Source organism: Rousettus aegyptiacus, unplaced genomic scaffold (genome assembly GCF_014176215.1).
Source record: "Rousettus aegyptiacus isolate mRouAeg1 unplaced genomic scaffold, mRouAeg1.p scaffold_m13_p_13, whole genome shotgun sequence".
In the NCBI taxonomy this organism is placed as follows: domain Eukaryota; kingdom Metazoa; phylum Chordata; class Mammalia; order Chiroptera; family Pteropodidae; genus Rousettus; species Rousettus aegyptiacus.
The window spans coordinates 9,984,003-9,996,225 of NW_023416288.1; the positions used below are offsets into that span (position 1 = coordinate 9,984,003).

General features: G+C 30.3%; 1 protein-coding gene across 1 annotated transcript in view; it reads right to left on the reverse strand.

The window, feature by feature from the left end:
- The window catches only part of SEMA3E (semaphorin 3E), a 229,814-nt gene that overhangs the window by 33,590 nt on the left and 184,001 nt on the right, over nucleotides 1-12,223 (reverse strand). Inside the window, exons 5-8 of the mRNA XM_036230305.1 lie at nucleotides 11,264-11,357; nucleotides 2,139-2,258; nucleotides 1,455-1,597; nucleotides 383-497 (exon numbers count right to left, since the gene is read on the reverse strand). Coding sequence (XP_036086198.1) covers nucleotides 383-497; nucleotides 1,455-1,597; nucleotides 2,139-2,258; nucleotides 11,264-11,357 — 472 coding nt within the window. The remainder of the gene's footprint in view (nucleotides 1-382; nucleotides 498-1,454; nucleotides 1,598-2,138; nucleotides 2,259-11,263; nucleotides 11,358-12,223) is intronic.

Sequence of the window (12,223 nt, forward strand, 5' to 3'; positions counted from 1 at the left end):
AAGAAAATGTATTGTTATAAAATAGTTTAGAACTCATTATAGATTTTAAGATATAAATTTTCACATATAGTCATATGACCATGCCCCAATCACAACAGTGAAATACTTGGCTGTTCAGGGTGGCTCTGAGCTGAGGCTCAAGAAAGGACCAAGAAGTGTTTTAAGCTAATGAAAAGGGTCTCTTTTTGTCCCTGTAACTCCTTTGCCCCACCATGTGGACCTGGCCGAAATGAAAAAAAACAAAAGCTTCTTCTAAGTTAGACAAAAATCAAACATTGCAGAAAACAAGTTTTTTTATGTGCTATGGAAAGTGAGGGTTATAGAGAAAATACATATATAGAAAATACATCAAAGAGTAAAATATAATTCTCCCAATATTTACCTAATTCATCAAAATATGTATCAATTCCGTTCATTCCTGGTACTGAACAAACAAGTCGCGCTTTTAGAAAAGTGCTCCACTTATTCACCAGTATTCTCTGCCCTCCCACATCATTCTGTAAAAAAGTAAAAAGCAGGTAAGTGGTACCTAAAGAACTTTTGCTAATAACAGACTTCGTAGTATTAAACTTGCAGATTTTTTACTTAATGTGGAAAATTTAGCATAATCCTCAAATAATAACACAAATAATAATTCCCCATACAATTTTTTTAGGTTTGCACATTCTACCTGGGTTGTATACTTACACACTAGTCCATTAAATATACTTTCCAGGCATTAAACAGTGTTAATACAGGGGTCTCTCCTAAATAAAGTAGTGGCTTTTATGATATAGTAACCTTCACTATTTTATTGCTACATAATCTGCTTATCTCATAAATATAGAAGCATCCATTCCTTTTTTATTTTAGAAAAAAGCTTCAAATATACATACACATATAACATACATATATTTGCATGCACACACACACAATGTATATACATATATATATACATAGTGACGTATACAAATCTCTTGTTAAATATCTAATTAACTTTACACTTGAAATATTATTAGCATTCTGTCAATATATATTGCTACTTCAGTTGGTTTTGAATGTTCCCAAATAATCTATCTGAATACCCAACAAATTACAGATATTTTTTCTACAGAATCAACCAATTGAATTATTGAAACATACTCACAGAAATGGCTTAGAATGTGGACTAAAGAAACTAAAAAGGTTTTGGTTAAATTAATTTTTTTAAATGGAGCTCAAACTTCTGTGGGGGTAAGAAGTATGCCTCATTATAGACTATTTCTTCTTAGTATGGCTTTGAAAACGTGGAAACTCATACAACATGCAAAGCTCTTTCAAGAGAAAACTTTCACTAGATATGAAGTATAAAGATTAGGAAGCCTACTAAATAGTAGAAAAAATCTTAAGTTAGAAACCTAATAAAACATTTACAAAGTCCTCACTGTAAACTGTGAGGTAAGCAAGCTTAATAAGGAGGAAAATGCATTTCTTACCAAGCAAAGCCGCCCAACTCTGGTGTAAATTGCATGGGCATTGTTTTCTGCCTCCAGAGCTTTCTCAGTAAAAAAGAAATACACTTTGTTGTCATCTTGGTCTTCATTGTCAGGAATCATATATAAACCTACAAATTTTGGTTCTATAGAGGTAAAAAAAAAATTAGAAAGGAGGAAAAACAGTTATTAAAACAAAACGATGTTATTTTAATAAATTATATCACATAAAAGCTTCAGTTTAACTTCCATTATTTATACAGAAATAAAATATTTTCCTTGAAATTTTATATTAAAGATGAAAAATGATTCCTATTAAAATAGCAAAGCGAAGCAATCAATTCATCTAAAATTATACCAACTGATAAAACAACTTATTAGATGAAAGTTTTTTTTCACTTTTCATGTATTTGCCTTGTTTTCTCCATTTAAAACCTAAATGATTTCTAAGCATTGCTATAAATGTAATTTGGTCTTATAATAAAACCAATTAATTTTGATATAAAATGATATACACATATCATATATAACATTTTAATTCACAAGTATTGATAATTTTACAAATCCTAAAATTTGTAAAAACTATAAACTTTATTTGGAGTTATTATCATCAAAACGAGAAATTCCCCATGAGTTCTTCAATTATGTTCAGTTCTCATTTACATACTCGTTGCTCCTCAGCCCCACCTTTCAACAGGCGCTCATCATCGTGCTCCGTGCGAATGTGGACCAGGCGTCCCATGCTCCGGAAGAGGGCAGCATCTCTGCCCCAGTAGTCACTGTACAGTCCGGCAAACAATTCACTACCTACATGGAAATATCAGTTAAAAGTAAGTCAGTGCTCGTTTCTGGATCTGAAGATAGTGCATAAACCACAATTACGTTAAAACATTAAATACATCTAGGTTTATTATGAATATGATCTTATGAAATTATTCTATTGTTAAGGGCATGCATGGTAAAGTCTGACTGCCAGTTTCATCTTGACTCTGCCACTTACCAGCTGTAAAAAGTTAGGCAAACTGTTTAACTGCTCAGTTTCCTTATTTATAAATAGAAATAGCGACTCAAAAGGGTTAGGAGTAAAAAAAAGTAGCTGGCACATACTAAGATCTATATGAGTATTTGATAAACAACATGATTTGATCTTATTTTACTAAACTTCTTTTAACCTTGATATCATCAGGTTATTATTACTTATTATTGGAATACATGTGTCAGCTAACTCAAATTGTTTTTATAATAAGAAATTGCTTCCATTAATGTGATTTGAGTGTAGAACTATGAAGTCTGATAAAATTGTATATTATCCAGTTAATTGTCATTTAATGGGTAAGTCTGTGACTTTAGAAAAGCTATACAAGTTATAATTTAATCATGCAGTCAAAAGAATGAAGTTAGCTGTACCATATAGTAGAGGTCACAGACTTAAAATCATACCAAAGAACACACAAATGTATGCAGTGTCTCAAGACATTACAATGTGTCTTTGGAGTCATCCAGAAAGAAAGACATTAAAATAGCTTATGAGGAGAGAAAGAAAAAGTTAACAATTAAGAAAAATAACATAAGGATATAACTGGACTCCAGAAAAAAATAGCACCTCTTAAGTTAGGGACCTGGAGTTCTCTTTTATCAGAGACAAAAAAAGGTAAATAGTGTACCCATCAGTGGTGCCAGAAGGATTGTCCTGAGCTTACTCAGCCAGTCCAGGCAAAATCTCCAACCAAGAAGCATATGATAGCAGCACATCACTGGAAATAGCAACCTCAATTTGGAGTGGTAAAATTCTTTTCTTTGTGAATGTCATATACCCCTAGTCAGCTGTAAAAAGACAGAGATGATGACTACACTAAACTCAAAGTATTAATGCTTTTCTGTTTAATTTGGAATATATATATATATATATATACACACACACACACATGATATTTTAAAGTTTAGGAAAATTCAAATTAACTGTATTTCCAATTTAATATATTTTAACAATATACTCAATTTTAGAATTCAAATTATTAAAAGTACAGGTATATAAAAAAAGACCAAGTATATAAATAGAATTTGAAAGAACTTGAGTATCATATTTCTAAATTTTAGTGATTAGATTAAAAAATGTTTCAATATTTATGAAGGTTTTTTTCCTAGGGTGAGGCCTTTAAAACTTTTAAAAACTTGAATAGAGTAAAAATGTTTGTATGGTTTAATATATGAGAAAGTAACCAGTTATAAATAGGACACTTTGTAAGGAAGTTTATTTTCAACTTGAATTAAGTGATTTAATTTTTAAAAAGTGAAAATGTTTGCTCTTGTTATACAAGATATAAAAATAAAATGAGATATGAATTGAATTAAAAGGTTTAAGAAAAATAAGTTTTTAGAAATGTTATTATAAGAAACTATTTTTCATTATCAAAGACAAGAAATTATAAATTGTTTTTTCAGTTCTCAAAATTTACTATGAATACTTAAAAAACTACATATGATACAAGTGTTAAAGTACAAGTTTCCCACAACAGGAATTCACTTTAAAACTATACATATTATATAAGAGAGAGAAAAAAGCAGGGGAAGAAGGAAGAAGGGAAGGGAAGGAGAGACAGAAACAAATGTGAGAGAAATTAACAACTAGTGAATCAAGGTAAACTTGAAATATTTAAAGATTACAAGTTTTAAGAGAGAGCTGTATTTGTCGAGTTCATCTAATATATTCAACATATACTAACTGAAAAGAATGATAAGAAAAATGAAAGAACTTGAAAACAAAAAAGATTTACACCTGGACTTAAAATATAACTTGGTAGAGGAAGTCATATGAGACTCTTATTTAAACACATTCATTAGTAATAGAAAGGGAGAAAAGCAACATAATTTATAGCAAAGTCAACTAGTGCTAATTGTTAATGGAAGCAATTTCTTGTTTCAAGTAGAAATTTTAAAACCAAATATGGAGAAAAATGTATTTTGAGATAAAATACATTCAGTGGTTAGGGATGTGAACAATATGTTGGATTCTGTACTTCTTGAATATGGATAAAAGTCATGCTAAATTCATTAAAAGACCTTGGGGATCATCATCTTTGTGGCATAAATGAACAAGCTGACCATAAAAGAATTAACTGACTATTGAACCATCAGAGTAAGGATTATACTGAGATATTTTTGTTTTTAATTATTACACTTGATTCTATTTCTCACCTAAAATAAAAGCCCATTTTGTAGAACTATTCTAAACATGATTTATTTTTCTAATATGGACTGGGCCAAATATTTAGTATGTAATGAGAAGAAAACACAGATTTCTTAAAAATCATGACAGTTTTCTATTTCATGAATTTTTAATATTTGACTTAATTCCCTAAAATATTTCTAGAACTTCGATATCTGAAAATGTTATTATTATTGGAAACTAATCTTTATATTAGTTCACATCAATTTTATTACACTTATCCTAATTTGGAACATTGTTTCAAAGTTCTACTTGTTTTAACATATATTATAAACTTAGCAAACAAGTACCCCACCAGAGCCACTAGATGGCAACCCTATGATATCAAATAATACTATCTTCAGGGCTGGTTATCTGCGCAAAGGAAAAAAAAAAAGGTAATATGTTACCAATTTTACTCAATTTCCCTTTTATACACGGATAAAAGAAAACAGTTTGTGAATAATGCAAATAACACAATATGAACTGTATAATTTAAACGTTAAAGATGCTAAACAGGTGCTCAAATATATGCTATGTAAACTGAATCAAATATGTTTTATTGGAAATGTGAGATTTTCCTCAGAAGGTATATTCTCCTTTTGTACCTTATTACCAGTGTGAAGAACAAGATAAATTAGTATTAGTAATAGATAATAATTGTGTTTAGTAAAGCACTTTCCTAAGAAAAAATAAACATTTTAATGAAAAATAATAAATTAGAATAAGCACAAATGTTACCTGACAGTAATATAATAGCAAAATACTCACCATTATAATAATTGATAGTATTTACAGTAAATACACAGTTTCTAATTAAAAACTTTATAACCATTTGGTACAGCTAGAGAAAATTTGTGCATCGATATTTTGGTATTTTATAGCGCACATAAATGACATCTGGAAAAATCATGTTTTCATGGATTAAAAAAAAGTTTTATATAAATAGTAAAATGTGTTAGAGTTTCAATGATAAGAACAGAACTAACCAAGTTTTCAGTTTGCTACGTCTATGGAAAAATGATATTTAACAAATGTGTTAGCTTAGTCATAAATTTAACTGATATATAATCTATTTTGATACTCTGAATATAAATAACCACTTAATTTTTATGTCATATATTATTTTTCATTGTTATAGCACTGGCTTCTGATGGTAATTGATGCCATGTTAACTTTAGATGGTTAAGTACAATTACAATTAAAAAATAAAACATCTGCTGGGTATTTTGACAAGTGAATGTAACTTATCATTGCTATGCTCAACAATAGTCTCTATGTACAGATACAAGAATAGTGGGAATAGTTTTGCAATGGAAATCTGGCAAACTAAACCTGCAGCTCAAAGTCTGCTGTTTGACCTTGGCAAAACTGTACATCTCATGGTCTCAGTAACCATAGAATCAGAGAGATCTACATGTGATTTCTTGAGCCTGCCAAGCTTTTATGTTCTATCTGTTGCACTTTTTTTTTTTTTTTTTTGCCTGGAATTCTTCACCTTTTTTCCCACTTCATATTCAGTTTACCCGGCTATTTCCCACTTTCTCCATGAAGCCTCCCCTGACCAGACTTTCATTAGTTTTATGGCACCTTGCTCATCCTACTATATTTTAATTGATACCTCATGTGTTTGACATTATGCCTCACTAGAATTTAGACTTCTTGGTGTGTTTTATATATTCTTTTGTCTTCAGTATCTTGCACTGTGTCTGGAATACAGGAAATGCTCAATAAACATTTATTGAATCAGTGAATGATATAATGAATTAATAAATGAATAAATCTAAAATTCTTTTTAGGTATTTAAATTGAAGAGCTATAAAATGCAATAATAAGAACTCGGGGTAAGATTCTTCAAACTGCCTCAGAGAGGAATATCAAAAGAAAACTACTAGGTATTTGTGTGAATTAATAGAATTCTTTGAAATCTTGCTCCTTAAGATTCCTTGTTATTTAATCATTTTAATTCATGAACACTGAGACTCATTGTTTTCTAGTACTTCTTCCTAATAGTTTCAGCCCCAGAAGACTGTGTCTACACTAAATTGCTTATATGAAAGAAATAAGAATTTTTTTTGACTTTTGGCAATATACAAAAACAAATCCATTGTAATAATTCCAAGTTGAAATACATATTTAACATACCTTTCTACATAACTCATTTTTTACAATACAAACTCTAATTGAAGTTTTGAATTATAGAAAATGTGTTTTGAACCTGTTCATTTGCATCTGCTGGGATCCTTGGAGGTGTTCTGAGTTTTCTTGGTGGCAAACCAGTGACATGGATACTGGCATGGTCAAACCAGATTCCTAAAGTAGAGAACGTTTATGGGGAATTGAAGAGTAAAACTCTTTTCTTCTATCTTTAAAATTTTTCTTTTGTTTTATTTTGTTTTGAGGAAACCATAAGCAAAGTATTCAGATAGCTCCTTAGAGACCAACAGCTATGGCTAGAAGCAACATTAAGCATGTGGATACTTGGCATTCTGTCCAATGTGAGAGAATAGTAGTCTTGGATAAGAAATTACAGATATTCTTTAGGAACAGAAATGTGATAAGGGAGTAACTTTAAGTCTACATTTCTATACATTTGGGATAAATTCAAGAAACAGGCCAGCACATTTACTTGTTACATTTATAGCTGCTGTAATTATGGAGACATATATTTTACCTTCATTTAGAATTTTTCATTTATTTTTTTAATATTAGTAAGTCCTATTTTGTGTGAGAACTCATCATTCATAACTCTGCCCTGAATGTAATAAAGAAGAAACATTTATTTATTCAAAAATTTTTAATGCTATTAAGAGCTGAAATATTTAACTTTTTTTCTGCATGTATTCCAACTCCCTCTCATTTTATCAACATCAACCTTTAATTCACAGAATTGGTCATGAGAAGATATATTCACAAAGATCTCATTATTATAAATAAAAGTATAGAAAGTACATTTCGCTGGCTGTAAAATCTCTTATTTGTTGAAATAAATTTTATTGACTTTAACTTGAGAAGTATCCTAAAAATAACAAAGCTCACAATTTCAAAGCAAAGTGTGAAAAAAATACATGACAAATCAGAGCGGTTTTCCCACAAACGCTGATAATATGTAATGTGAATGTTAGCATACCTTAGACACTTCAGGTATGGTAGGTATTAAATTTCACCTAGAACTGATAATACAAATTTGGGTCAAAATGAAACATTAAAATGTAGCAAAGTATAAGAGAAATCCTGGACTTACTGAAGGTGTTATCAACTTTGTAAGGAGAATGTTACAATCATATATCAGACATAACTGATGAAAAAGAGTCAGCTATCATTTTCCCTTCCTGAATAAAATGACATAACATACAGAAAATGTTTCCTGAATTTTTATTTGTCCAATCACCAAGCTCACTAATTTAGTGGCAAGATAAGTAGTAAGTAATTTTGGATAACTTGAAAGGTATCAGCAGTAATGCAGCAATTCATTTTACTAAATAATTCATTGTTTCAACAAACTTTTTAAAACCAGCTTCTAATATCTTATATATTTAAGACTACTTTTAATATATTAGTAATCGTAGTGGGGGGGGGGAGGGAAATGTGGTTAAACATGTAGAAATATTATTGCTGAGATATGACCCTACATGCCCCCCAAATAATGTTATTACCAGTTGACATTTGAAGAGTAAGACTAATTAATAGATAATTACATTTTGATCGGTTTCTGAATGTACAGAACATAGCTCAACGAGGAGCCTGTTTTATTCTTAAGTTCTTTCTCACATAGAATCATTACAAGTTATTAATATTTTATTTCTAAATTAAATCACAAATGTAATTAAAATGTATTTAATTTTCAATCTAGCAAAATCTTCATTCTTTATTCAATTATTCAATAAGCTTTTACTCCATGTCAACTGAATTTAAGGTAGCCGAAATGAATAATTTCTGAGGTTAAGAAATTATAAGAAATTCTCTGATTTGCAAGCACATTTTTTGGGGGGGCAGGGAGCCTCATTAGTTTTATAAGTTTTGTTACAAATTCAAGTTTTTATCACGAAAGTGCATTTTAATGTGAACAGGCATTAAATGTTAAATGTGACCTATAATTAACAAAGAAACAAAAAAGGAGCAACTGTCTAAAGATGGTCATCTTTTTTGCTGGAGTCTTGTCCTAACCCATCAGCAGAAAACATGTGTAGTCATAAAATACCACATTAATGCATTCTTTCCCTGTCAGAGTAAGCTACGCTGAGCTTGCCAAATTCCAACTCAGGTAGCTCCTTTTTTCCAACCCGAATTCCTATTGCTTTTTCAATTGGGTAAATTATTTCTGCTTCCTCTCTTTTAAAGAGTTGCTGGCTCACATAGGTTATCAGGTTTCCATCCCAGTGGCTGCCGCGTTTCTACAGTCATTGAATGATCTCTCAAAGGTACTTTGAGATGAAAGCTAGTGGATAAATGTGAAGAATTGTATTTTTATTTCTTCTCTTTGGAGGGATTATTCTATAACTTTTGTGTTTAGCTTGGAGGGCTCTCATGATTTGATTTCTCTTCTGAATAAGAGAAACAGCCACCCAGATGGCAAGCACTTCACATTTCAGCAGAGTGTAATTCGATTTGGAAGTTCAATGAAACGCGCTTGGAAATGTCCCTCCAGTATTATTTCCCCTCTTCAAAAATTCAGTTTCGAATTTCTGGTTTCATGAATAAACAAGCTCCAGGGAGTCTGAGTGGTGAGTGGCAGGGTGGCAAAAGAAATTACGTTTAACAATTTAAATGAAATATTAAAATAAAATGATATTCAAATATTCTTAGGATTTCACTATAAAAGCAACGTTTACTGTGGAATTTTTTGACTTTTGATACCATTTGTAATAATCTTTTAAATAATATTCCAAAGTTTATTTTGTTTGTTCACTTATTTAGGAAATTAGTCAATATTTACTGGAGTCCTTTTCTGTATGAGGTATTGTATAGTAAAAGAAAGATAAGAAAGTCTCTTTCATTCAGACATATTCAAATCTTAAATATATGCAGCTGAAAAATCACTGAAAACATTAGGAAAAAAATTGTATGAGTCTATCAAAAGCATGTATATTAATTCATATGTTGTAATCGACTAGAAATTTATAACATTTATGGATCTGGCATTCACCAAAAGGGTTATTCCTAAGGTTTGGATTCCTACTAAGTCTAAATTAGGCAATACTATTCCCATATTAAAAATTTGCCTCATATGCTGTTTATATACCACACACACATGCACACACACATACACATGGAGGTTGGCAGAGGAACTCAGGATATCTTAAAAATATATTTTTCTTTAAAATTTTATATTCTTTAAAGATATTATACCTCTTTATTCAAGTCCCTGAAGAACTTACTATATGATATTCTTATCTTATAGCTCTTTCAAATTATGAAGCTGAAGAAAGTCAAATCAAACTTTTCTTATCAATTAAAACTAACATAAGATCAATGTGCTCTCTGTATATGTAAATATGCATATATATATATATACACACACATATATATACACGTGTATATACATATATATATTCAGTGAACATGCAGATGTACAGTCGGTAGAATACACAGGGACATCTATATCAACTTTAAATCAAGCATAAGATATTTTGATTAATCATCAGTGGAGAGTTTAAGTTTTCACAATTTATTTAAAATAGGAAATTGCTACATTTTTTTAACACTTTTTCATTTTCTGAAAACAGGGTGACCTAATACTAGCATATAACTAAGCGTTGCAAATCTAATAATAGAAACTTGTACATTATACCGTACCTATAGCAGAACCTCTTAACACTGAGTAAACAGAATGATCCCTAACAACTCTTGTGTTAGGTGTCAGGGATCACTCTCATCAGTCTTATACTTGGGAACTCAGCCATCTGTCTGTACCATCACAGTGCTGGAGTACTTTAACAACTGTGCCATTTTTCAAACCCAAATAGTAAAAAAGAGAAAGTTTCGTGTTGTGTCTTAAGGAAGGTTCTCAGGTACTTCGTCTAATTGAACTGAATCAAACTGAAATGTAGACCAGACATAGCCAGCTTATTTTTTTATTCCAATGTGGACAATTCATGGTAATTGGAGCTGGCCGACCTCTACAGTTTACATTTAGATTAACAAGAATTTAGATAAATAACTTTGAAGTTCTCAATTAGAATGACTTTCTTCTGTTGAATTCTACTGATACAAGAGAATATTTAAAGTTCCCCTAAAATCTAATAACTAGAATAACTAAAAACAAAGAATTAAAAGATGCTAAAATAGTTTAGTTTCTCTAGCTAAATTTTCATAAAATATTCACACAACACATTTTGTAAATAATAAATGGCACAATAGGAAATGTCTCATACCAGGCATTAAGTAACAATTTGTGTTTTCAGAATGAGACACACTTCATAGAAGTTGCATCTATTTTAGAGTCAAACTGGCTTATGTTAGCATGGTGTGAAATTTAATATCATCACTCCCAGTGAAAATCAATAGATATGACAAAGTAACATATATAAAGAAATGCCAAAAGACTGTAACTAAACTTTTAAAATTAATATGACTGCCACCTGATGTCTGAGGCAGCGATAATTACCAATTAAAGTGGAGATGAAGGAAGAGCTGGGATCAAAAGGACACCTGCCCCTTCCTCTCTCAGATCTGTGCGATTCCAGGTGAAACAGGGGATCCTTGAAAGAAAATCAAAAATACCATTATGTACGTATCAACTTTTAATGAGAATTACTCAAATAAATATATTAACCTTAATTATTTATAAAATAGGTATTGTAAATAGGGTATCAGAGAGTAACGTCAAGTTATTTAGGAACAAACTAGATTTTATGAATAAATACATAGGTTTTGCAGCCCCATATGGGTTTTCTCACTCTCCCTAAACTATGCAGGTACTGAATCAATGAAATTAGCAGTTTTTATCACTTGATCGGACAGATTTGTTATTCTAAGATGTGTCAGTTAAATATTCTGAAGGAAGCCTTTTGAGCTATGTTTCTCTTGCTCAGGCCCGCCTCCACGTCTGGAAGTGTACTTTTCCTTAAAATAAAGCTTTTCTTTTCTGCTGTTAAAAAAAAAATTCTGAAGGAATCGAAACTGGCTGGAAAAAAAGTAAAAAGTAAAAAGTAAAATGGAAATGGGCTTCTATTTCACAAGACCATTATTGAATTTTTGAATAATTTTTTAAAAATGATAAAATTTTTCATAAATAATTGGTAATATTTATTTTCAATCACTTTATTCTTCACATTAGATGTCTATATTCTTGTATAGACAACAAATATTTAATAATTTAGATAATGATTGTTTCATAATTACTTTATATGTATAAATAAATGTCATATTATGAGCATTATTTCGGTCTGGCTTTACACAAATGAGATATTGAAAATAAACATTTCTATGAAAAACTACTACTTTATTGGTTCCTACTTCAAGCACAGAACCACAGAATTCTAATTAAACTGATATTTTTATAATTAATCTCCATTAAGTATGTTATAAATGGTTTGGATAAGAGACAGTTATCTTGGAAAAGTGA